Here is a 27,701-nt window from a genome sequence, read left to right as displayed (position 1 = left end):
TTGAAACTGTCTCATATTTATGACGGTTCCAACATCCCGGGGTCAAGTGATTCCCTTTTTGCGACCTTCTGACAGGCAAAGTCAATGGGGAAGCCAGATTCACTTAACAACTGTGCTGCTAACTTCACAACGGCAATGATTTGTTTAACAACTGTGGCAAGAAAGATCATAAAATGAGACACAACTCGTTTAACAAATGTTTAATTTAGCAACATAAATTTTCAGGTTATAAATTTTAATCATGTGACCGTAGGAATGCTGCAAAGGTCATTAAGCATGTAAAACCATCCTAAGTCTCATTTTTCAGCACCATTGTAGCTTTGAACAGTCACTGAGTGAACTGTTGTAAGTCGAGGACTACCTGTATTCAGAGAGGAAGGCGTCAAGCTGTTTTCCAAGGCACCCGAAAGCCAGACAAGGAATAATGAACGGAAAATGATCAAGGAGAGATTCCAACTGGAAATGAGAACTTTTCTGACAGTGAGAACAATCAACCAATGGAACAGAAGTTGCCTTCGGACCTTGTGGGAGCTTCATCACTGGAAGTTTTCAAGAAGAGACTGGACTGCCATCTGTCAGAATGGTGTAGGGCCTCCTGCTTGGGCAGGGTTGGGGGGGTTGGACTAGATGGTCTACAAGGTCCCTTCCAATGCCTGGAATGCACTACCTGACTCTGTTGTTACATCCTTCAAACCCCCATAACTTTAACCTTACACCGTCTACTGTTGACCTCACCCCAATCCTTAGAGATCAGTAGGGGCGTGCATGTGCACCATTGTGCCTAACATCCCTGTCCTACTGTCCCCATTTATTTGTAACCATTTCCTGTGTTCTTATTCATGTTTATTCTTATTTCTGTTATCTTGTATCTATGTACCCTAACCCACCCACCCCTCTCTGTCTCTGTCTCTGTCTCTATCTCTATATATCTATTTCATCAAGCGGCACTCATGGGCCTCGGTTGAAGGGGCGGAGCAGGGGATCCCGGCTCATAGAAAGGCGGAAAGAGGCGGGGTTCACGAAACTCCGCCTTTGGGGAGGCGGGGCGGGGTTCCCGCCTGCTGCTACCACTGAACTGCTGGCAGTAAGAAGCAGGAGCGAGGGTCGCGATGGCGCCGCTGGGCTTCTCCCGGGAGCAGGTGGCGCGCGGTCTAGCCGAAGCGGAAGCGCTGCTGGCGGCGCACGTGCCGGAGCCGATCCGGTCCGGCCGGTGCTGGGCTGTGAACTTGGGCGAGCCGCCGGATCTGGAGCGCTTCTGCGCGGAGCTCAGCCAAGCCCGGCGAGGCAGGGCGGCTCTGCTAGCCGGGAACGCGCCTCTCTCCAGGGACGAGCAGGAGCGGCTGCAGGGGTTCCTGCAGCTGGAGATGGCTCTCCTACGCGCCATCCAAGCGTTGGGTCCGGCAGCAGCGCTGCGGGCGGCGCTGCTGAAGGTGGCGGCGGGGCCGCTGGAGGGATCCAAGGGGTCACGTTTGCCCGGGGACGCCGCGGTTGTCTTGCAGCTTGCCCTGGAGGCACTGCTGGAGAAGCGGCCGCGGGAAGCGCTCTGGGCGCTGGAGTGGATGCTGCGGGAGGAAGGGCGAGCCCGGCCGTGGCGGCGGGTGCAAAACCTGATCCAAGCCTTGAAGGAGGAACGCTGGGCCGAGCGAGGGGACGAGCTGCCTTTGCAGGAGCTGCGCCCGCTGCTGGAGAAGGCGCTGCGCCTGGCGCGCAAGGAGCGGGGCCGGCCTGCTGCGGATCTGGAGGAAAATCTCTTCCTAAATATCTCCCTGGAGGAGACAGAGCGTCATCAGGAGCCGCTTGAGTCAGGAAAGAAAGTGCAGGTAGCTCTCGACTTAGGATCACCATGGAGGCCAAGGTTTCTTGTCGCTAAGCCAAACGTTTGTTGAGTGAGTTTTGGTTAAGCAAGACATTTGTTGAAAGTGAGTGAGTGGTCCCGTTTTACGACCTTTCTTGCCGCAGTTGGGAAGCAAATCACTGTAAAGGTAACCCTCAACTTACAACCACCATGGAGGCTAAGGTTTCCATCGTTAAGTGAGACGTTTGTTGAGTGAGTTTTGGTTATACAAGATGTTTGTTGAGTGAGTTTTATCCCATTTTATGACCTTTGGGAAGTGAATCACTGTGCAGTTAGTCCTCAACTTATGACCACAATTGAGCCCAATATTTCTGTTGTTAAGTGAGTCATTCCTGAAGGGGGGGTTGCTCCATGTTACGATATTGCTTGCCACAGTGGTTAAGTGAATCAACTGCAAGTTGACAAGTTGGTAATATGCTTGTTAAATGAAATTCATGAGCCAGGGATGCTGCAATGGTCATAAATATGAACCAGTTGCCAAGCATCTGAATTGTGATCACATTATTGAGGGGATGCTGCAAAGTGCCATCGTAATTCACTAAATGAAAGGACTACCTGTATCCACCGACTAATGCTTTTCCTTCAGCCAAAGGAACTGCATGGGCTGCCGGCAGAGACGGACCTCCCCTTTATGAATGATGCCCCATGGAGGAATGTGAAGGATCTTCAGGATGCCCTGCGGGAAACGACCAGGAGGAAGATGGGTGTTCAATCATCCAGCTGGTGGGACCAGGGACCCCGGAAGATGTGCAGCCATCTCCACCAACTTTGCCGCCAGTGGTTGCAGCCGGAAAAACACACAAAGGGACAGATGTTGGACCTGGTGATCCTGGAGCAGTTCCTGGCTCTTCTGCCCCCAGAGATGGAGAGCTGGGTGCGGGAATGTGGAGCAGAGACCAGCTCCCAGGCAGTGGCCTTGGCTGAAGGATTTCTCCTGAGCCAGGCAGAAGAGCAGAAGAAGCAGGGGGAGATGCAGGTGAGAAATCATCACCTGGCAAGTCAGAAATGGAAGTGGAATTTTTACAGGCTCCTTAACAGGTTTGTGAAAATACTTAGGAGATGTTGAACTCTGAGTCAATCAGAATAGAGCTGGAAGGAACCTTGGAGACCTTCTAGTCTAGCTCTCTGCCCAATCAGGAGACCCCATCCCATTTCAGACCAGTAACTGTCCAGTCTCTTCTTAAAAGCCTCCAGTGATGAAGCACCTAGAACTTCTCGGTTCTACCACAAAACCGTAGACGACAAAATCGCGGTCGACGAAAGCGCGTATGTGACGTCATCACAGCGCGACGAAAAAGATCGAAAAATGTAAAAATAAAGCTAAAACCTTCCCCTAAGCCCCCCCCAAACCTAACCCTAAACCTAACCCTTAACCTAACTCTAAACCTAACCCTTAACGTAACAAAAAACCTAACGTTAACCCTTAACCTAACGCTAAACGTAACGCTAACGCTCTAACCCTAACCCTTAACCTAACCCTAACCCTTAACCTAACCCTTACCTTTATGTGAATCGGCTTGCTGTAATTTAATTTTTATTTCAATTTTTAGATCTTTTTCGTCGCGTTGTGATGACGTCACATACGCGATTTCGTCGACCGCGCTTTTGTGGAACGCGCTTTTGACGGGTCACAGAACTTCTCATGGCCAGCTGTCCCACTGGTTAATTGTCCTTGCTGTTAGGAAGTTTCTCCGTAATTACAGGTTGTTTCTCTCCTTGATTAGTTTCCATCCTTGTTTCTTGTCCTGCCTTCAGTTGACTCCCTCCTCGTTGTGGCAACCTCTCAAATACTGCTATCATGTTCACCCTTTTGTCCTTTTGTCTCTAGACTAGCCAAACCCAAATCCTGCAGCTTTCATGCCTTTAATCATTTTATTTGCCCTTTGCATTTTTTCCAAAATCTCAACATTTTTTTTTGTAATGTGACCAAAACTGTCTGAAGTCATCTCCGTGGTAATGTGGCCAGAGTGATTAAACACTGAAGGTGCATGGAACACTGTTACCTGCCCACCAAAGGTGGCTTCAGTTTGTCTACTTCCATTTTTACATGCTTTCAAACTGCTAGGTTGGCAGAAGCTGGGACAAGTAACAGGAGCTCACTCCGTTACACGGCACTAAGGATTCAAACCACCAAACTGCCAACTTTTCTGATCGACAAACTCAGCCACTGAGCCACCGTATATAAAGCCACTTTATAAAGTGGCACTAATACTTCACGTGATTTTGATTCTATGCCTCTGTTTATACAACCAAGGATTGTATTAGGTTGTTTTGGCTGCTGCCACACACTGCTGGCTCATATTTTTGAGCTGGCAGTAAGAATATGCTCCTTGTTCATAAATTCTCTTACTTGTATTTTTTTTCCTGGTCTATCAGTTGCAAAGACTCAACTTGAAGTCTGAGAATCCAGAGGAAAGAAGGGATTGGCCCGATCATTCCGGGGACCCGCTCTTCAGTGGGATCTTCCATGAAGATCCAAGTCAGAGCACCTTATCAGGTAAGAAGGTTCGTTGGAAAGAAGGGATTTTTTCCCTGATTCTCTGGGCCCTGTTTTGTATAATACTCGCCAAAATTTATTAACTATGTTTCCAAAAATTCTGCTTATGTCATTTTTTCCTCACAGGGCATGGAAAATCTGCATTCATGGGTTCTTCTGTTTCTAGTGCAGTTGAAGAGCCACTTGAACACCGAACTCAGGTAGGAGAGGAAACGTCAGTTAAGATATAAGCTTCAGTTGGAGGTCTCGTTCAATTGACTACATATGATATTGGCTCAGTGTCATCTAAATATTGGTGGCATCCAAAAAAAATTTAAGAGCTGTCCTTGCACTCTTCTGAAGGGCAAAATTGATCCATTAGGACCCCTAGTCCATTGGCTAAAATGTTATGGAAGGGCCCATCAGTGCATTCTGCTGCAAATGTCCAGATTAGAAGCTGTGATGATGTTAGTTAGTGTCTGACCCATTGCAACCCCATGGACAATGTTCCTTCAGGCCTTCCTGTCCTCTACCGTCCCCCAGAGTTCATTTAAGCTCACGCCGACTGCTTCAGTGACTCCATCCAGCCACCTCATTCTCTGTCGTCCCCTACTTCTTTTGTCCTCAATTTTTCCCAACATTAGGCTCTTCTCTAGTGAGTCCTTCCTTCTCATTTGGTGGCCAAAGTATTTGAGTTTCATCTGGCCTTCTAAAGAACAGTCAGGTTTGATCTCCTCTAGGACTCACCGGTTTGATTGCCTTGGAGACCAAGGGACTCGCAGGAGTCTTCTCCGGCTCTGTTTTTTAGTATGCTCTCTAGATTTGCCATAGCTTTCCTCCCCAGGAGCAAGCATCTTTTAATTTCTTGACAAGCTCTGATAGTCCTAGCTGATTTGTTGAGGAAAGATGTCTATGGAGATTCTCATCCAAAAGAATGGTTGTCCCAAAGAGTCATGGTTGTCCCAAAGATACTTTTTCAAGAGGCAACTGGACTTTCTGTTGCAATAAATCAATGGCCTTTTCCTTGAAACCGTTGGTGGGGTCTTTTTTCAGAATCTCATATGTAGCCGTGTCCTTCAGAAGATTGTTCAGCTAGGTCCTAGGCCTTGTAGCCATCTATGTTCAGGATAACTGTGCATCTTCCTTTATCAGCATGGCAGGAGGGTGATGTTTGGGTCTCTTCCTTGAGATGTCACTACTCTCCTTTCTTGAATGGTGAGATTGGAAGCCGGTGTTTTGACCCTGGTGAGGGCTGCATCTACCTTCCTCCTTAATTATTCTGCTTCTGGTTCTGCTAGTTTATTGCTCCTGATGGCTGACTTTGTGGCTGTGAGGAGCTGTACAATTGGTACCTGTTCTGGTGTTACTAAAAAATTTGGTCCTTTCACCAAAACATTATTTTCTGTTTGGGTAAGCTGTCTGTCAGACAGTTGTAGAATAGCATAGCATAGAATTCTTTATTGGCCAAGTGTGATTGGACACATAAGGAATTTGTCTTTGGTGCATATGCTCTCAGTGTACATAAGGAGAATGAAATACATTCTCCATACACAACACTTAGTGATAGTCAAGGTTACTAATAAGTTATCAAATCATATTAGTAAACAAATAAAACAATATACATTGAAAGATACAAGCACTATGGATATAGTCATAAGTGTGAAGATATAGATACTAGGAAGAGAAGAATAATAGTAATACATTCTTAGTAAATTATTGACAGAGTTGTGGGAATTAGTTGTTAAGCAGAGTGATGGCATTTGGGGAAAAACTGTTCTTGTGTCTACTTGTTCTGGTGTGCAGTGCCCTATAGCATCATTTTGAGGGCAGAAGTTGAAACAATTTATGTCCAGGATGAGAGAGGTCTGCTTATATTTTCACAGCCCTCTTGACTCATGCAGTATACAGGTCCTCAATGGAAAGCAGATTGGTAACAATTGTTTTTTCTGCAACTCTAATTATCTCACCCATCTGTCAGCTTTCTGAGACATGTCCCTGACCATCTGGGTTGGTTTTTCTGTTTTGTGTGCTTTTTCCCTGTCTAAGCTGTAGGGTAGAAAAAATGCCTTTTTGTCGTTCTTTGTTCTTATTGTGTTGTGTTAGTTGTGCCTTCTTTATAAATTCTGTGACTAGAAAGTCCAGGTTGCCTTTTGAAAACATACATTTGGGACGTTGAGGAAAGATATTTCATTTGCCTTCAACATCTTCATCATCAAATTCTCTCCACATTAACATTTCCTCTTTTTTATATCTCCTCCATTTAACTTCTGTTTCTATTAATCATTGATAAAATACATCCCACATCAGAAAATATTCTGTTTCTTCTTTATCCTTAATAATAAGTGTTAATGTGTCAATTTCTGCACATTCTAATATTTTCTTAATTATACTCTCATCTGACAATATCTCATCATTTTTCCATTATTGCACAAATACAATTCTAGCTGCAGTTAATACATGTAAAAATAGATATATAGCCTTTTTATCATATTTTTCTGGTAGATAACCAACAAAAACATCCCTTTTAAGTCAAGGCCTACCCGTAAACATCTCCAGATGTGGATGATTGCGAACTGAACCCTAATTGAAACAGATCTAAAGAATCCACTTCCTCAGATAATTTGTTTCTTCTACCAATGTTACATCAGTCAAATGCTCTGAGCTCCAACAGGTTTTTTTTACATCAGATTTTTAACCCTGCAGAAGATTCCTGTTTAACCCACTACAAATCTTTGTTTTGAGATTCTTGAACCAAAAGGAGAGAATTTGCAAATGCAACTGGTTTGCTCATAGGGGTATGATTTTTTCCCCCAGGTTCTTGTCTCTCTAGAGGAGGTGGCTGTGTGTTTCTCTGAGGAGGAATGGTCTCGGTTAGATCCTGCTCAGAAAGCCCTGTACAGAGACGTCATGTTGGAAAACTCCAGAAATGTGGCCTTTTTGGGTAAGGCCCCCTTGCCCTGTCTTTTGATGCTTAGAAGAAATATTTTACTGATAGATAGAGCCAGTCATTTTTCTTTTTTCAGTTAACAAACAACCTCACCTGTCTAGGTAAAGGAAGGAATCAGTCAATTTATGGGTAACACGTTGATTTAATGGCACTCCCTGTTTTGACTTTAAACTCCAGATAGACTTTGATGACAACTGAGCCTAAAACTTCCATTCCTAAGCAAGACAATTAATTTTGCCTCATTTTACGACCTTTCTAGCCACTGTTACTGTGAATCATTGCAGTTTTTAAGTTAGTAACATGGTTGTTAAGTGAATCTGGCTTCCCCATTGACTTTTCTTGTCAGAAGGTCACAAAAAGTGATCTGTGATCCCCAGACACTGCAACCATCATAAATACATGCTAGTTGCCAAGCGTCTGAATTATGATCATGTGATCACAGGGATGCCGTAATAGTTGTGTGAAAAACAGTAATAAGCCAGCATCGAGGATGCACCTGTAGAGGTGGTTGACAGTATTAAATATCTGGGCGGGGAGACAAATAACTAACAATCTGAGTTGGTCTCTCCAGACCAAATTAGTGAAGCATGCAAACCAGCATTTGCATTTCCTGTGTCAGATAAGGAGAGTGCATCTTTCTCCTTCTGTCCTGGCCACTTTTTACAGAGGCATGTTTGAGAGCATTTTAGTACACTGCATCACTGTTTGGTTTCGTTGCAGCAGTGCCTCAGATGGAAAGTCCATACAGAGAATGGTGAGGACAGTCGAGAAGATTATAGGAAGCTTGCTTCCCGTTACTCAGGATACTGCTTATAAGCGCTTTGTGCTTAGAGCTCATAGCATTGTTAGAGACCTCACACATTCACTTTATGGTCTGTTTCTGTTGCTCCTCTCTGGGAGGAGGGTTCAAAGTATTTTTAGCAGGAATACCACATTCTATAACAGCTTTGTTCCCTTTGCCATCCCGCCTGGTAAACTCACATTATTCATTTTTCTTGCCATAAATATGTACCGTATTTTTCGCACTATAAGATGCATTGGGCCTTAAGACGCACCTAGGTTTAGAGGAGGAAAACAAGACAATTTTTTTTTCTCTGCACATTCCATTTTCGGCCTCCCTTGCCCCCAGAAGCACTGCAGGCCAAATGCGGGCCTGATTTTGGCCTCCCAAACCTTCCGTGTGTCCTGTTTTCAGCCTCCCTAGTCCCCAGAAGCACTCTGCAGGCCACAACTGGGCCTGTCTTTGGCCTCTAGAGGCTTCTTCAGATCCTGTTTTTGTCCTCCCTGGCATCCAGAAGCACTCTGCAGGCCAAAAACAGGATCTGTGGAGGCCAAAAACAGGCCCATATTCACTCTATAAGATGCACAGACATTTCCACCCACATTTATTTTTTTGGGGGGGGGTGCATCTTATAGTCTGAAAAATATGGTATACATCTGAACTAGACTCTGCTGTTTCTCTGTGTAATATTACATATGTGGGTATATACATAATTTAGAATTTATTTATTTGTTTATTTGTTTATTTTATCATGTTTATGTAGCATAATATTGAAGGCGGTGACTCTTTAAGAGCTGTATGCAATGAAATTTCATTTTTAATGTATGCCAGTTAGTGTACATTCAAAGTGACTATAAAGTTATTCTATTCTGTCCTGTCCTATCCTATCCTATCCTATCCTATCCTATCCTACTCTACTCATCACTTTTTAGTGCTGTTGTAACTTCAAATGGTCACTAAACAAATGGTTGTAAGTTGAGGACTGCCTATATATTCCTTTTTCCTGGTTAATAGGCGTTTCAAGTTACGCAAACAAATTAGACCATTTAGCACATCTCCTTGCCCTCATTCTCCCCCTTTTTCACCTCTACTATAACTACTACAAGCTTCTTTCCCAATTCCTTATTTCCTTAAATGGAAGTCCCTCTTCCATTTAAGTAATAAATAAATTAAGCACATTTATTGAGACCAACAGAGCAGATGTGGCCCTTTACTTAAAAAAATAGATTTTGTGAGTTTAAGAAGCTCATAAAATAGAAGTGGTCCATTTCATACTGTGCAGTTTTACAGGTAATCCTCGACTTACAACAGTTCATTTAGTGACCGGTGGAAGTTACAGTGGCACTGAAAAATGTGATTTATGACCATTTTTCATACTTATGACTGTCCTAGCTTCCTCATGGTCCCGTGATTGACAACTCACATTTTTTTTACATATGTTTTTTTCTTTTTAACTATAAGTAGCTACATTTTCAATATCCATATTGACAGTGTGTTGTCTGATTACAATTACTTTCAGCAAATCTTCATCCTGTTTGTAATAATATTCTTCAGTAATAGTCCTGTAATAACAATGCTTTCTTGTCATAAAATTAATACATATTCATTATTAATACTAATCAAAGTTAATAACAATGTAATCAGCCCTCATAATAAAACTAATCCTTCTCTTGTGGTTTTAAAGGTTCTAACTTAAGTTTCTATTGTTTAACCATAGATAAAACGAATCCCATATTTTAAAATATTCAGTGTCTTCCTTCTCCTTAATTTCAAGTGTTAACAGTTAATCTGTTCATTTCTGCTCATTCTAATATCTTTTTTTATTATCTTCTCTTCTGTAGGGATCTCCTCACCCTTTCAATATTGTGCAAATACAATTCTGGCTGCTGTTAACACATGTAATATTAAATACATATTCCCTTTACCATATTTTTCTGGTATGATACTCAACAAGAATATTTCTGGTTTTAGATCTATATGTTCCTTTATCATTTTTTTCTATCTGTATGTATTTTTGTCCAATACATTTTTGACTTTGGGCACATCCACCACATATGGTAGTATGACCCTGTAATCTGGTTACACTTCCAACATTTAACGGACATATATTTGAATATCTTGGCTAATCTAGCCAGTGGGAAATGCCATCTATAAAACATTTTATATATGTTTTGCTTATATTTTGTAGACATTATTAATTTATAGTTTCTATCCCACAATTTTTGCCATTTATCTAATTCTATAGAGCAGTGGCGGCGAACCTATGGCATGCGTGCCAGAGGTGGTACACAGAGCCCTCTCTGCGGGCACGCATCGCCGCGCCAAGTTGCTTTCTGGCCAAAAGCAGACTTCCCACTTACAAAATGGGAGGGAAAAAATGGACTACTTGACTGCCGTCACCGATCTCCCGGACCACGTGGCCCAGGCCCAGCTGCTCCCGGACTTCACCCGCTTTGCCGTTGCCGATCTCCTGGACCACATGGCCCAGGCCCAGCTGCTCCCGGACTATGGCCACTGCTCCTGGACCATGGCTACTGCTCCTGGGCCTCGCCCCCTTGCCTGCCATCGCTGATAGGGCCCAGCTGCTCCTGCTGTCGCCGATTGGGCCCAGCTGCTCCTGCTGTCACTGATCGAGCTCAGCTGCTCCCAGACCTCACCCACTTTGCTGTCGCCAATGTCCCGAACAATGTGGCCCAGGCCCAGTTGCTCCTGGATCTCGCCTGCTGCTCCCAGACCTCACCCACTATTCCCAGACCTCGTCCACTGTTCCCAGACCTCGCCCGCTGCTCCCAGATCTCATCTACTGCTCCCAGACCTCACCCGCTTCCCTTCCATCACCCAGCTGCTCCTGCTTTCACCGATCGGGCCCAGCTGTTCCCGGACCTTGCCCGCTTCCCTGCCATCACTGAAATTGCTTACAGGGTAAGTACAGGGACTGTGTGACTGTGGCTAGTCAGTGGAACATTGCCCCCTTGGGCTGGTGGTCAGCAAATTCAAATGGAACCCTAGCTGAGAATCATTGCCATAGATTGTTGATTCAGGGAATATCAATTTTGTTAGTGTTAACTAATAGTGTTAGCTATTTTTAGTATGGGGGAGATTTGTCCTGGATGCTTCATTTTTTTTTAAATTTTGTGTTTTTGTAGACTCCAAGTCTTGAATACCCAGAAATGAGCGCAGCAAAAAAAGCAGGTAGTGGAAGATCATTCCGAGAGGCCTGGACAGAGTCATTTGGAATGATTGAACACAATGGGAAAGCATTATGTACTTTGTGCAAAGAAAGTGTTGTGTGTCGTACATCAAGTGTCAAGCGGCACTTTAACACCAACCACAAAAGTGTTGCCGAACTTGGTGCAACTGAAAGAAAAGAGTTTCTTGAAGGGAAATTGAGGAACTATCATTTGCAGTCTCCTAGTTTTTCCGACTTTCTTTCTAAAAAAAATCATCTGACAGCTGCCAGTTTTCAAATTTCACTGTGCATAGCAAAACATGGTAAGACCCTCTCTGATGGAGATATTATCAAGACGGCCATGTTGTCTAAGTGTAATTCCCTTTTTCATGATTTCCCAAACAGGGATAAAATTGTTAAACGCATCTCTGAGGTGCCACTTAGCAGGAATACTGTTAAAGATCGAGTCCAGCGCATGGCAAGTGATGTTAATCAGCAGCTCACCACTGACTTACAAAAGGCAGCCTGTTACTCCATGTGCTTGGATGAAAGTACAGATGTAAATAATCATGCAAGGCTAATAATAATTTTGCGTTATGCTGTTGGTGACATCATGAGAGAAGAGCTGGTGAAACTGGTGTCTTTGCCTGAAAGAACACAAGGGATAGATATCTACAAAGCTGTGATGGAGGCTTTTCTGTCACAAGGCATAAGACCAGAAAAAGTGGTTTCAATTACTAGTGACGGGGCCCCTTCTATGGTGGGGGCAACATCTGGTTTCATACAGTTGTTTGTTAAAGAAATGAAGCATAAAGTCATTCAGTTCCATTGTATTATACATCAGGAAGCTCTTTGCGACAGGGAAAGCAGCAAAAGAATTGACGATGTCCTCAAAGATGTCACAAAAATGGTGAATTATATCATGTCTCATGGTCTGAATTTTCCACAGTTTCAAGTACTTCTTGAGGAGGTTCAGGCACAATATAATGGTTTGTTTATGCACAACAATATCCGGTGGCTGAGCAGAGGACGAGTCCTGGAGAGATTTGTAGCCTGCTTGGATGGAATTAGGCTGTTTATGAATGAAAAAGGGCGGGAATGTCCACAGCTCACTGATATGGCCTGGCTTACCAACCTCATGTTTTTTACAGATTTTACAGTACACTTCCATGTACTGAATGAGCAACTACAAGGTGTAGGGAAAACAGCAGAAAGGATGTTTTGTGATATCAAAACATTTGAAAGAAAACTGCAGGTTTTTGAAAGAGACCTTGAAAGTGGGCAGCTGAAATATTTTCCAAATCTAAAAATATATTTAGAAAATTCTACAACATTTGCAGACAATCCTACAAGCCATCAGGAAATCTACAAGGAATTTTCTAGCATTGTAGCAGCTGCAAAGGTGGGTTTTACTAACAGGTTTTTAGAGTTCCGTAAAATGGAGACAACCCTGTGTTTTCTTACTTCTCCAGATAAAGCCAAATTTGAAGAACTTGATCTTTCCTGCTTACACTGGTTAGATTTAGAAAATCTGGAAATGGAGCTATTGGAATTTCAAGAAAGCTCTATGTGGAAAAATAAATTCTGTGACCTGCGTGAAACACTTGAGAAGATGGAAAGGATGACACAGGACAGCATAGTTACTTCTGACACAGTCAGTTCTGAAAATGAAATTCTTAAAGTGTGGAATTCTCTGCCAAATAATTTTAACTCAATGAAAACACTTGGGATTGCTTTCCTTACCTTGTTTGGGTCATCTTATGCTTGTGAGCAGCTGTTTTCAGCTTTGAATTATATCAAACCTGACGCCAGAAACAAACTAACAGATGACCTGGCTGCTGCATGTATGGCTCTCAAACTTACAAAGTATGAGCCAAGGTTAGAAAAATTATCAGCATGCATACAACAGCAAAAGTCACATTAATCAAAAGCATGACAAATGCAAACTTTTACCTTTTGATAAAAAGTTGTTTGTATCATTGAAAGCTGTTATTGTGGGTTTTTTTAAATAAATAAAATAAGTGGGGTTTGAGTTGCAGTTTGGGCACTCGGTCTCTAAAAGATTTGCCATCACTGGACTAGTGTCTAAACTTACAGATGTTGGGCTTCCTTATTCAATCTGCCTGTCAGATTAGGTAATCATATCTCTTCAATTCTTATTCTTAACACTGGTACACCACAGGGTTGCGTGTTGCATCCCTTATTCTATACCAGTAATGGCTAACCTTTTTGTTGTCGTGTGCCAAAAGCATATGTACACACCCATAATGCAATGCATGCACAACCCCCTGTGTGCCCTGCCCCCCTGTGCATGCATGCAAAAGCCCCCAAGCCCTACACACATGCTCACACGAATCCCCCGCACATGTGTGTGTCTCGTGCTTGCAGAGAGGGCTCTGCATGCCACCTGTGGCACGCCATAGGTTCACCATCACGGCACTAGTCTATGTGATAGAATTGTGTTAAACGCAGAGTTAAAATCTACAAAAAGCATCCTCACATACCCCATCCCTCTTGTCCAAATGAGTCATAGCAATGTGAAGAGTAGTGGCTATGGCATCCTCTGTAGATCTATTTGTTCTTTATGCAAACTGATGTTTATCAAATGTATGTGGAAGACCAGAAATGTGCCAGCAGACCAATTTCTCAAAGCACTCCAGGATGATAGGAGTGGGTGCCGCTGGTCTGTAGTTGTTGAGGTTATTGATAGGGAACTTCTTTGGCAGCGGAACAATGATGGAAGCCTTCAAACACAATGGACTAGTAGACTGAGATAAAGACTGATTGAAGATCCTAGTAAAGACTCCAGCCAACTGATCAGCACAGTCTTTAAGCATTTGGCCAGAGATACCATCAGGACCAGTAGCCTTTCTAGAGTCCACAGCTCTCAAAATGCTCCTCACCTCCTGTTCCTCCACCATGAGGTGGGGGTTACAATGGGCTGGTGGCTGTATTTTAGCTGTGTTTGATGTCTCCACTTCAAAGTGAGCAAAGAAATAATTCAACTCCTCTGCTAACGAAGCGTCCCCCTCAGCAGGGATGACATTGGTCAGTTGGTGGTGGGTAATTTGTTGAATCCCTTGCCACACCTGCCTCATGTTATTACTATCAGATTGATATATCGGTGTATTCCACCCCCTCAAGGTACCCTTTTTAACCAGTAGATCTCTTCTCCCACTTTTCCCCACCCCTTTAAGTCATCAATCAAGTTCACTGTTCTTTAACTTTAGTTTTGAATTAAACACAGTCTGTCTAAATTATCCAATCCATTTCTTCAGTGTTCTTTTTAATTCCGTTATTTTTCTTGTAGTGAATAGTATTTCCACAAGGCCCACAAAATTCTCAATAAATATAAGTCACCTGTCTAGCAGATCTAAGAACCATCCACTTAGCTTCAAGATAAATCCAAGTTTCACACTGCTTAGCATATTTATAATTCAGAAAGTCTCAGTCACAGATTTCTATAGTTTTCTGAGTCTTCATTATCTGTTTCCAAATGTTCAATGTAAGCAATATGCAGGTGTTATTTCACAAGTCGGCAACCAATTGAGCTTATCAGTTCAGTTTAGTTTTAAGCAAACCCAAATAATTTGCTTTTCACAAAACAAATCCAAGGTCTTTGCCCAGATTCCACCAGTAGATGGCGTCCTTACTTTATTTCTCCACTATCATCCAAGGTTCACTTCAAAAACTTCCATGTACCCAATGTTAATTTTTTCAAAATTTCAGTACTCAGGAAAGTATCTTAAATATATTTCTAAAAATCCACAGCCAGCCAGAGTTCCAACCATTTAAAGCTCTATTTCTTAAAAACGTTTACTTGTTTAATCGGGTCTGTCAGCAACTCCTGAGTTTAGCTGCTGTTTCTTGAAGAGTGAGTGAAAAACCACCTCCTCTCTTTTAGAGTCTCATTTCAAAATAAAAGTTTGATTCTGGGGCAAATTCCTCAACAGAAGTTGGAAAATTGAAAGTGTCTCACCCAGATCCAAGCACACTGTTATTCCTTTGTCTCTTTTATTGCTCTTTCATTGGAGCTGTCACAGCCTTGGTCTAGCCAGTTTAATAGCCACCTTCCACCTCCCCACCCAAGGTGGCTTAGATCCAGTTACGTCCAATATGACCCCCCTGGCAGGCAGCTTAGCATGGAGCCCTGTGAAAGTGTGCTGTTTTCATCACACCATCAGCTCTGCCACCAACTGACTCACATGATGATTGCAGTGTCCCAGAGTCATGTGATCCCCTTTTGCAAGCAAAGTTAATGGGGAAACTGGATTCACTTAACTATGTTTACTAATTTAAGAACTGCAATGATTTCACTTAACAAATGTGAAAAAAGTCGTAAAAAGGGGGAAAAGTCGCTTAACAAATTTGCCGCTTAACAACATAAATTTTGGGCTCAATTGTGTATAAATTGAGAACTACCTGTATTCATATGACCATTATAATGACCTGTCACAAACTTGAAATTTTATAAGGCTTAGGCCAAGGTATTTAATAAGGCTTATCAAAACACCTTTCAAAATAATGGCGAAAACTTGGCAGAATTTCATTAGGAAATTTACACTCATTACCTATACTATTTTGCCTCCCCTACCTCCTTAATTTTTATTCATTCTTTTTATTTTTAAGAAAATAAGATGCAGGAGAACAAGGAAGGGTTCAGGGATAAAGAGAGAAGACAGGAGTTTGCACAACCAATCGAAACAAAAGAACACAAAAGAAATCTGTCAAAAAAAGAGGAGCTTGACTTTCCCATCCACTGAAATTCAAGAGTTTCTTCTCAGAAAAGATCAAAACGAAAAAATAGATGTGGAAAGTGTGGAAATGTTTGGAGAGGACTCAGTTTCATATGAACATTATACAGTTCACACTAACAAAGAGGATTTATGCCAAAAGGATGAAAAATACTGCAATTGGACTTCTAACCTTTCCTTATGTGGTAAAGTCAACCTTGGAAATAAAGTATATAAAAATACAAAAATACATGGAAAATGTTTCAGTGAGAGCAGTTCCTCTGCTCCCAGTGAAGGAATCGACTTAGGGGATCAACCGTATAAATAACTCTTTCAGGCAGCTTGATAATTTTAATTCCCATTAAAAAAAACCACATGAAGGAAAACTTTATAAATCTTATAAACGTGAAGAGTGTGGAAAGAGGTTTTCCTGAAATATTCAACTGGCTTCGCATCAGAGAATCCATACACGGGAGAAGTCATATGCATGCATGCATAGAGTATGGAAAACCTTCAGATTAGTCACCACCAAAAGAGCCACACAGGAATGAAACCGTATAAGTGTATAGAATATAGAAACAGCTTTCCTCAAAATATTCAACTCATTTCTCAGATAAGAACCTACAAAGTGGCGAAACCATATAAATGTCAAGTGCACAGGAAGAGCTTTGCCTGTAACTTTCAACTGAATTCCCATCAAATGATCCATACAGGGGAGAATGGAAAGATATTTAAATTGATCCATGAGTTTTATTCCCATCAAAAGAGCCACATCAGTATGTACAAATGTATGAAAAGTGAGTATTTCCCTTGCCTTGCATAAAAGGATCCACCCAGGAAAAACCATGTAAGTGCCTGGAATGTGAAAGAGCTTCAGTATGAACAGTACCTTTCAATACCGTAAAAGAATCCACACAGAAGAGAAACCATATACTGTAAATGAACTAAATGTGAAAAGAAATTGATTAGAATCGGCACCCTTACTTGCCATAAAATAATCCACATGGTGGAAACCATATGAATGTAAAGGGTGTGTGAAGATTTCAGTACTATTCCAGGAAATATATTTGGAGAAATTCTTTCAATGTTGCCCTTCATTCCTGTCCCTGATGTGGTTAATGAGCAGGCAAATCTCCACCATACACTCCCTTGTCATCTGCTTAGCCTACAGATCCCATTCCAGACTACCAGTTTAGACATATCGAATATATATCTTCTGATCTAGCCACTATTAGAAACGTGAATCTAGGATAATAACCCAGAATTCTCCATAGAAGGAATGACCTCTTAATTTCTTTTCCAGATTTATCGTTCTCCAACCTCCTAAGCATTTCTCCCTCTCTCCAGCCATCTCAGAATTAGGCTCTGGATGATGGGACAAACCTTGTAGAAGGTGGCCAAGAAAATGTCACTAAGATGATACATATGTGTAAAGGTAAATTTGAGGGGGAATTTCCCCTTGCTTTTGAAAGAGTAAAGACCAAATGTGGATTAGCTGAGGTAATTACACCATTTGCATTACCTTGTCTGAAACTGACCATCATGGCTGCCATCTTGACATTTTAACAACTTGTATGCATTCCGGTAAACAATGAGTTTCCCCCCAATTTTTTTTGATGTTGATTCTCCAAACACAGGCAAATCAAGTTGATGCGAAAACCTTTCCTCTCAATTTCTTCCTAGAACGAATTTGTATTTTTTCCCTCACCCCCATCAGGCCCTTTTATTTATTTGAGATTAAAAAAAAATAGGCTGCTTCAAGTACTTTTGGCACTTCTTCATCTCTTGAGTAGCATTTTGATACTTTTTACTTCAAACAAAACATAATGACAAATTATATCAAAATAGGTATATCAAATCTGCAATCCCTCCTCATTATTCAATTTTTCAAAGAATTATTTTTACACTGCCTGAAATTAGATAATTTATCCACCCTGGATGCATTTCTGAGGTAATATTCTCCTTGAGCAATAAAAAAGAAAAATACATGTTTTCTTTAAGTATTTATAATTTTCTTCAGGGCTTCAATTTTTTACAGCTAACCCTTTCACCTCCTCCAGGCCACTCTCTCCCCCCATCCTGGATTTGGGGTAGCTTCTGAATAAAATGGGTTCTTATTCTTCAAAATAATTGCTGAGGGAAACCTTTCTGTGAAAAGTCATGAGGGCAAAAATCATTCAGATGTGCTTTTATTTTACCAGAAGGAAGACCAACTTTATGCTGCACTTCTGAAACCCGCTTCACAATATTATCATGTTCCTCATATGTGGATTTTTTTTTCTTCAGGATCCTTTGGAGAGAGGGTCTCTTTTCCAAGGCTTCATGTCCAGTCAAGGCTCAGTTTTGAATTAGTTCTTGACAGGGTCACCTATCAGAGACTCCATTTTCTCTATAGTCACTGAATCCAAGTTGAGGGTCTTGCTCTGCCTAAAATGTCCTACTTTCCAGTTTCTGTTCAGAGTGACTTTATTGAAAAGAGAAGCGCTGAGATGCCCGAGTGTCACCTCTTTCCTCCAGGGTATCTGGAGCTTTCAGGAGGGGTGTGTGTGTTGTGCATGTATGTATGCTGGGGTTACGAACATAGCATTATGGGTGTGGCATACCTCTGCATGGCCCCCCTGCGCTCCCTCTGCTTTTGGCACTCGAGCCAAAAAAGGTTAGCCGTCACTGACCTAGATGGTTTGGGGTAATATGCTGAAAACTGCTTAGGTCTATAAGACACTGTAAAGTAGTATACAGGTAATCCTCAACTTACAACACTTCATTTAGTGATAGTTCGAAATTACAACATTGCTGATAAAAGTGACTTATGACCATGTTTCACACTTACAACATTGCAGCAGCCACATGATCACATGATCAAAATCTGGATTCTTGGCAACTGACTCATATTTATGACAGTTGCAGTGTCCTGGCATGATAAGATCCCCTTTTGTGACCTGAGAAGTAAAGTCAATGGGGAAGCCAAATTTACTTACCCACCGGGTTACTAACATAACTGCTGCAGTGATTCATTTAAAAATTGTGGAAAGGTCGTAAAATGGGGCAAAATTGATTTAACAACACTCTTGCTTAGCAATATTAATTGCAGGCTCAATTGTGCTCCTAAGGCGAGGACTAGATGTATAACTGTGACTTAAGTGCTATTCGTTGACCATGTTCAGCAGGAGGCGCCCAGGGGCGCTCGGTTGATGAGCGTATAAAAGTGAATCCCCCTTCCCCAGTCAGGGAAAAGGCGCGGGCGTCGAAGCCCCGCCTCTGGGGAGGAGAGTCCTGTAAGGAAGGGCGGGGGCCAGCAGTTGCCATCAAGCTGTGGACATCCCATCCACTAGATTTGGGAAGGGGGCTCCGGGCGGACCATATGAGAAGGTGCCACCCAGAGGGAGCGCAGGGTCGAGGTTAGGCAGGCGATGGCGGCGCCGGGCATCTCCCCGGAGCAGCTGGCCAGCAGGCTGGCCGAAGCGGAGGAGCTCCTGGCGGCGCGCGTCTCCGAGCCGGTCCAGGCCCGCTGGCGCTGGGCGGTGAAGCTGGATGAGCCGCCGGACCTGGAGCGCTTCTGCGGGCAGCTGAGCCAAGCCCGGCGCGGCCGGGAGACTCTTCTTGCCCGGAACGCGGCGTTGTCGGAGGCTGAGCAAGAGCGGCTGCAGGGGCTGCTGCGGCTGGAGATGGCTCTCTTGCGCGGCATCCAAGCAATGGCCGAGGCCGCGGGTCCGGCCCCTGCTACCACTGGACGGAGGCGCGGGAGGAAGCCCGGCGTGGTGGCGCTGCGGGCGGCTCTGCTGGGACTGGCGGCGGAGCTGGAGGCAAAGGAGGGACCGGGTCTGTCCGGGAACGCCGCGCTCGCTATGCAGCTTGCCCTGGAGGCGCTGCTGGAAAAGCGGCCGGGAGAGGCTGTCCGAGCGCTACTGCGGGAAGATGGGCGCGCCCGGCCGAAGCGGCTGCTGGCTCTGATCCAAGCCCTGCAGGAGGAAGGCTGGGCCGAGCGAGGGGCCGAGCTGCCCCTGCAGGAGCTGCGCCCGCTGCTGGAGAAAACGCTGCACCTAGTGCGCAGGGAGAGGAGTTGCCAGGACGCTGATCTGGAGAGAGCTGTTTGGGCAGGTCCGCTGGAGGAGAAAGCTCCAAATGGAACCTTGCCAGAAGTCTCCTTAGAGGGGTCAGGACTGGGGCACAGGTTCTCCCAAGAGTTCCCTGCAGAGAGCTCCCCAAAAGATCCCCAACAGGGTCATCTTGCACCAGGAAAGATTATGCTTGCTGACTTCAAGTCTCACCACCATGAACTGCAGGTGGAGATGGGCGCACCCTCTTTGAAGGATGCTCCAGGGAGGAAAGCGGAAGACCTTCAGACTGCTCTCCGGGAAACGACCAGCAGGAAGATGGGTGTGCTGCCATCCGGCTTGTGGGACCAGGGCCCCCGGGAGATGTGCAGCCATCTCCACCAGCTTTGCCGACAGTGGCTTCAACCCGAAAAGAACACAAAGGGACAGATGCTGGACCTGGTGATCCTGGAGCAATTCCTGGCTATCCTGCCTTCAGAGATGGAGAGCTGGGTGCGCGAGTGTGAAGCAGAGACCAGTTCCCAGGCGGTGGCCTTGGCTGAAGCTTTCCTCCTAAGCCAGATGGAGGAAAAGAAGGAAAAGGCAGAAGGTCAGGTGAGAAATCTTCAGTGGGACGTGAAAAAATAACCATATGTTGGGATTCTTATATTTTTCCATAATAATGTTTTGAAGATGCTAAGGAAAGATGTATAAGGCAAATTGTTCCATTGAGGAGACACTGACAATCTGCTTTTATATTTTTCCTGTAAATTCTCCTACTTGCATTTCTTTGCTTCTCCAGGCCCTTCATTTCCTGAGGCCTGACTTGAAGTCCATCTCTGTGAACCCCGAGGGAAAGAGGGATATTCCAGATCTTTCCCAGGAGCTGGTCTTCAGTGCAATCTTCCATGAAGATCAAAGTCAAGACACTTCCTGTGGTAAGAGAAGGTTCCTTAGGGAGAAAGCTGTTGTGTCTCATTATTTTTGGATATCCTTTGCATCCCTATGTTAGTAATGATGTTTGTTAAAATTCTGCTTGTGTCACTTCTACTCACAGAGAATGGAAAGTCCGCATTCATAGGTTCTTCTCCTTTTTCTGATGGAGTTGAAAAAACAGTTGAACCTCCAACTCAGGTATTATTTATTTTATTTTTATTTACTGGATTTGTGTGCTGTCCATTTCATCTAGAAGTAGGAGGAAAAATGTCAGGGAAGATAGATTACAGGTAGTCCTCAACTTATGGCCACAATTGAGCCCAAAATTTATGTTGCTAAGTAAAATATTTGTTAAGTGAGTTGGCACCATTTTATGACATTTTTGCCACAGTTGTTAAGTGAATTGTTAGATTTGTTAAGTTAGTAACATGGTTGTTAAATGAACCTGCATTCCCCATTGAGTTTGTTTGTCGGAAAGTCGCAAAAACTGATGACTGATCACATGACCCTGGGAAGCTGCAATCGTCAAAAATCTGAATCCATTGCCAAACATCTGAATTTTGATCATGTGACTACGGGAGTTCTGCAGCAATCATAAGTGTAATAGAGGGTCATAAATCAGGTTTTTTCAGTGTCATTGTAACTTTGACCAGTCATTAATGAACTGTTGTAAGTGAAGGACTATCTGTATATACAGTCTCTTTTGATGGGCTCAATATATATTACTGTATATTGTTTGTAGCAATATAAAATGAGGGTTCAGCTTCAGTAATGCTTAGCTCAACTCTCCTCTCAAAACAGTTTTGGATCTGACAAGCCAAAATTGGATTGAGTGTCATCCAAATACTGAATGGCCTTAATAAATCTTATCTTTTAATGAGGTCTCTGCACACTCTTGGGAAACTGTATTTGCATGTGTATTCTCTAACATATTAGAGAAGATCCCAGCTATGCATGCTTCTGCAACTGGCAGGCAAGACGCGAATTAGTGATAAGCCTATCTGTGAATTAATCTAGAAAGATACTTTGATTAATTCACAGAAGGGCCATAAAAGTTATTCAAGCATGGTTTATTTGATTCAGTGGTCATTTTCAACCAATGTTTCTGAGAGACCAATAAATGATACTATTTATCTATAGCTTGCAACCTTTTGTTACATTGAACCACTTGGGCTGATACAAAAGGGAATAGGTGTTCCTTTAAATATCTGGGACCTTTGCTATATAGTGCTTTATAGGTCACAATAATTCTTCAATTTATTACACCCCCCCCCCCCAAGATCAGATAAAGCAGTACCAGGATCCAGTTCTGCATTTTAAACCAGTTAAAACTTCAAAATGGTTTTAAAGAGCAGCCCTAAGTTCACAAATGACTGAAGGGCTTCCCAATCTAGGAAAGGATACAAATGGCACATGAGTTGAAGTTTCTACAAAGTCATTTCTGGTCATTGAGAAGTCACTCAGGTTGTACCCAACCTTGAAAGAAGATGTGCCACCCTATCCAAGATCAGAGGTGAAATATCTCCAGATCTGAGTGGCTGCGGATCTAAACAGATTTAGACATTGTTTCCTGAGACAATATGCTTCGTCCACAAATGTTACCACATCGGTCAAATGCTGCCAACCCTGGAATTTTTTTACATCAGGTTTTTAATCCTGCAGCGCATGTCCCAATGATGGTTTTTCAAAAGGCGACTGGATTTTTTTCCCCCTTGAAGACATTTTGCTTCTCAGCCAAGAAGCTTCTTCAGCTCAGTTCTTCACCCAACTTCTTGGATGAGAAGCGAAACATTTTCCGGGGGGAGGGGTGGGGAGAGTCCAGCTGCCTTTTGAAAAAAGCACCTTTGGGACAACCATGACCTGAATGACTGAGAATCTCCATAGACATCCTGCAGAGTATGCCTTTTTAATTCATTGTAAATCTTTGGGGATTCTAGAAACTGAAAAGAGAATTTATGACACTTTGGGGAGACGGTAAGCTAATAACTGCATCTATGAGAACTGATGCCTGGTTTTTAAGTGAATTGCAATGGTCATAAGTGTGAACCCATTGTTTGTTATGGGAATGGTTTTGTCGAAAACTGAAATAAGTGCTGGTTTTTGGTAAAACTATCATAAGCCATGGTTATATGACTGCTGGATGCTACAAATGGCAATAAATGCAGTCATGTTGCTGTGGGCCCGAAATATGGTTATGTGACCATGTGGTGGGAGGGGCATATCGGAACATTAATTGTGCGTCCCCTTTTTCAGGTAGATTGTAACTTAGGTTGTAAGTCAAGGCCTATCTGTAAGTATCTCCAGATCTGGATGATTACAAACTGAAGCTTGACTGAAACAGATCTAAATACTCCTCAGATAATCTACTTCATCCACCAATGTTACTTCAGTCAAACGCAGTGAACTCTTGACAGCTTTTTCACATCAAATTTTTACCCCTGCCGAAGGTGTCTATTTAACCCACTCTAAATCTTTTTTGCTTTGGGATTCTCAAATCAAATGGAGTGAATTTGCAAATAAAATTTGGTTGCTCATAGGGATATGCCTGTTTGCAGATTCTTGTCTCTTTAGAGGAAGTGGCTGTGTGTTTCTCTGAGGAGGAATGGTCTCGGCTAGATCCTGTTCAGAAAGACCTGCACAGAGAAGTCATGCTGGAGAACTCCAGAAATGTGGCCTTTTTGGGTAAGGCCCCCTGCCCTGCCTCCCAGATGCTTAGAAGAAATACTTTATGAATAATTAGAGCCAGTTTTTTTTTCTTTTAAAAGTTCATAAAGTGATCTCACCTGGCTAGGAAAAGGAGGGGTACTGTCATCTTACCATTAAAAATTTCATTTAATGGCACTAGATGTAAATGTTATTATGTTGACTTTCTGTATCCCAAATTCTTCCCTCTTTTCACTATATACATGTTCTTTCCCCAGTTAACAGCAAGTATTTCAAGATAAGCAAAAAAATTAGATGTAGTTAGCACAACTCCTTGCTCCTATTCTCCACTTCTGCAATAAATATTACAAGCTTCTTGTCCCTGATTCCTCACTTTCTTAAACTGAATTCTAGCTGTGAGTAGAATTCCATAAGTGAAATTAATTAAAGTGCTCCTTTATTTAAATAGGTGGATTTTGTGACAGTTTAAGAAACTCATAAAATAGAACTGTTGTATTATTATATTGTGCAGTTTTCTTCATATTAGTGTTATAATAACCTGTCACTCAAAGTCCAACTTTTTTACGGCTTTGATCAGAGTATTTAATGTTGGTCAGCAGAACACCTTATAAAACAGCAGAGAATCCTTGGCAGATTTTCACTAGGAAATTTATACTTGCCTCCTATGCTATGAATTATTAGTTTGCTTCCTCTACCTTACCTCAATTGTAGTTCATTCTTTTTCTCTTAAGGAAATAATCTTCAAGAGAACAAGGAAGCTGTCCAAATGTTCAGAGATGAAGAGAGAAGAAAGGCGTTTTCATACCCAATGAAAACAACAGAAAATGAAAGAAATCTGTCAAACAATGGGAGTAAAAGGAGCCCAACCATTGAAATTCAAGACTTTCTTCTCAAAGGAGATCAGAAAGAAAATCTAAAAGTGGAGAATGTGGAACCATTTGAAAACTTAGATCTATATGAACATTACACAATTCACATTAAAGAAGAAGATCTAGGCCAAGAGGTTGAAAAAAGCTACAATTGGACTTCTAACATTTCTTTATGTGGAGAAGCCAAAATGAGAAATAAAGGATATAAAAGTACAGAGAATGAAAAGCATTTAAGTGGGAGCAGTTCTCTTGTTCCCAGTGAAAGGACTGACTCGGGGGGAAAACCATATAAATGCATGGAATGTGGAAAGAGTTTCAGCCAGCGTGGTAATCTCAATTCCCATAAAAAAATCCACACAGAGGAGAAACCTTATAAATGTGACGAGTGTGGAAAGAGCTTTACTCAGAAGGTTAATCTTAATTCCCATAAAATGATTCACACAGGGGAGAAACCATATAAGTGTGAAGAGTGTGGAAAGAGCTTTACCCAAAATATTCAATTGACTTCACATCAGAGAATCCATACAGGGGAAAAGCCATATACATGCATGGAGTGTGGGAAAACCTTCAGGTGGAGCACTCAACTTACTTCCCATCAAAGGATCCACACAGGAGAAAGACCATATAAATGTATGGAGTGTGGGAAGACCTTCAGTGAGAGCAGTTCCCTTACTTTCCATAAGAGGATCCACACAGGGGAGAAACCATATAACTGCATGGAATGTGGAAAGAGCTTCAGCATGAGCAGTTCACTTACCTACCATAAAAGGATCCACACAGGGGAAAAACCATATAAGTGCTTGGAGTGTGGAAAAAGCTTTACACAGAACATTCAACTTACTTCACATAAAATGATCCATACAGGGGAGAAGCCATACAAATGCACAGAGTGTGGCAAAAACTTCAATACAACCAGCAACCTTGCTTGTCACAAAAGAATCCACACTGGGGAGAAACCATACAAATGTATACAGTGTGGAAAGAGTTTTACTCAAAATATTCAACTGACTTCTCATGTAAGGATTCACACAGGGGAAAAACCATATGAATGTAAAGAGTGTGGAAAGAGCTTTACTCAAAAGATTCAGCTTACCTCTCATAAAAGGATCCACACAGGAGAGAAACCATATAAGTGCAGGAGATGTGGAAAGAGCTTCCGTAATAATGGGTCCCTTACTCTTCATGAAAGGATCCACACTGGAGAGAAACCATATACATGCATAGTATGTGGAAAGAGCTTCAGCCGGGGCAGTCATTTTGCTTCCCATAAAACAATCCACACAGGAGAAAAGCCACATAAATGCCTTGAGTGTGGAAAAAGTTTCCGTGAAAACACTTCTCTTACTATTCATAAAAGAATCCACACTGGGGAGAAGCCGTATAAATGCTTGGAATGTGGAAAGAGGTTCCGTGAAAATGGTTCATTTACCTCTCATAAAAGAATCCACACAGGGGAGAGGCCATATAAATGCATGGAGTGTGGAAAGAGCTTCACAACGAGCAGTAATCTTACATCCCATATGAGGATCCATTTAGGTATGAATGTGTATTTTTAGATAAGAATGTATGTATGTATGTATGTATGTATGTATGTATGTATGTATGTATGTATGTATGTATGTATGGTATGTACGGTATGTATGTATGTATGTATGTATGTATGTGTATGTGTGTATGTATATTTATTTGGCTCCTGAGTATATAATGTATATTCCCGAAAAGGTACCTTTTTCACTGTGAAATCCTGATTGAAAATTCTGTGGGTGTCCAAAAAGTATGGTCAAAAAACTGCTTGGGTTTTTTTTTGTAAGTTGCACATGCAATGCACATAAAAAAGGCAGAGCTTGTGTCACACAGTTATGGGTGCCCTGTCTTTAAAAGTTTTGTCATTTTACAGTTCCAGCTATGTGGCACATCAATAAGAGAAAATCCTTTTTTTCAGAAATTTGGAATTGAAAATGCTTGGAAAGTCCAGCTTTGCTCCAAAAACCAGTATAACCACCATCTTATTCATCTTTGGATAAATTTGAAATTGTGTGCTATTTCAATTCATTGAAATGGGGTGATCATACAATTAATCTCATATATTGTATCTTTGTAGTTTATGTCTTACACTTCTAATGAGTTTTTTTCTTTTTGTTCCAAGTAAAAGACATGCAGGAGAATGAGAACAAAAGGAAGTCAAGCATGTTGACATCACGAATAATGAAACATGAAATGAGAGAAGAGAGATTTGGAAATCATGGGGAATCAAAATAAAGAAAATGCAAATAAGGGATACCTTTCAAAGAACATTGGCAGAAGTTCTTCATGTCTGAAGATATGGCCCAGATGTGGCTACTGATCTGATACAATCACAGAAGAACAAGAAGAGAACTGCCTTTTGTAGTTATTTTTGTGTGGAACAAAAATCAAAAAGAAATTAGAATCAGAGAGTGGAACTGAGGTAACTACAATGAACAGATAGTAGGGAACAATTTTAGTCAACAATTCCTTTTTTATTTTTTGTCCCAAGAATCCATCTGGAGAGAAACCAAATATATGTTTGGAGTGTGGAAATTTGCTTCAGGAAGAATTTATAGAATTCCGATGTCTTATATTCATGTGCAAAATACCTTTTTTTTTGAGCAGCCAGCAGGGCCATTTCTGCCTTTCTGTACTATGATCAGAGCCAGAACAAAATCTACATTTTAAAATAACATTTAAATAGTTACAGAAACTTGTTGGGATTAATTTTTGATCAGGGCTTAATTATTATCTCTCATTTTAGCCACATTGGAAAATGAGATGTGACAAATACTGTAAATAAATAAAATAAATATTTTTTGGAAAGCCATTGAAGCCAGTCCTGAAGGTTTCAGAGTTGACATTGGCTTGAAAGTGTTTTCTCAAACAGTGCTCAACCACGTTGCTGCTCAAATTGAATAAAAGTCACTGGTTTGTTCAGTATCATCAGCATTTTTATCACACCATATTTCACTGAATGTCTTACCTTTCTAGGGCTCTGTGCTCACTTGTGATAATCCTTTGAGCATTGCTGAAGGCAGTGAGATTGCAGGGAACATCTTGCCAGGATGGAGGTTCTGACATGACTGTCTAGTCATGAGAAGGAAGATATGGGCTTGTGTTGAGGAAGAAAAATGGGAACGCAAAGCTTTCCATTCAGGTTCTTTGAATCCTGAAAGTGGAAAAAAACAGATCAGTTGTTCCCTGCTGCCTAGTTCCTTGAATGCACAG

The 27,701-nt window shown here is 42.1% G+C and overlaps 1 protein-coding gene across 1 annotated transcript; it reads left to right on the top strand.

The window, feature by feature from the left end:
• The first annotated feature begins 1,091 nt into the window (after positions 1-1,091).
• On the top strand, positions 1,092-27,369 carry LOC106555913 (uncharacterized). The gene is made up of 14 exons (XM_014074848.2): positions 1,092-1,820; positions 2,442-2,831; positions 4,232-4,352; positions 4,479-4,552; positions 7,146-7,272; positions 10,305-10,981; positions 11,206-13,146; positions 16,575-16,758; positions 19,331-20,610; positions 20,798-20,933; positions 21,053-21,129; positions 23,487-23,613; positions 24,327-26,000; positions 26,611-27,369. Exons 1-14 carry the CDS (start codon positions 1,110-1,112, stop codon positions 26,721-26,723), a joined length of 7,632 nt encoding a protein of 2,543 aa, XP_013930323.2. The 5' UTR covers positions 1,092-1,109; the 3' UTR covers positions 26,724-27,369.
• The last annotated feature ends 332 nt before the right edge of the window (positions 27,370-27,701 follow it).

Source organism: Thamnophis sirtalis, unplaced genomic scaffold, assembly GCF_051295495.1.
Source record: "Thamnophis sirtalis isolate CommonGarterSnake01/CBP01778 unplaced genomic scaffold, rThaSir2_p1.2 scaffold_3, whole genome shotgun sequence".
Taxonomy (NCBI): Eukaryota; Metazoa; Chordata; class Lepidosauria; order Squamata; family Natricidae; genus Thamnophis; species Thamnophis sirtalis.
The sequence above is the reverse complement of the archived record's forward strand: the minus strand, read 5'-3'. Positions and strand labels throughout refer to the sequence as shown.

Coding starts and splice junctions, on each gene's coding strand:
- LOC106555913 (XM_014074848.2), top strand. CDS start 1,110: ATGGCGCCGCTGGGCTTCTCCCGGGAGCAGGTGGCGCGCGGTCTAGCC. Junction 2,832..4,231: donor AGAAGCAGGGGGAGATGCAG/GTGAGAAATCAT, acceptor CTGGTCTATCAG/TTGCAAAGACTCAACTTGAA. Junction 16,759..19,330: donor TATGTACAAATGTATGAAAA/GTGAGTATTTCC, acceptor CCATATGAGAAG/GTGCCACCCAGAGGGAGCGC.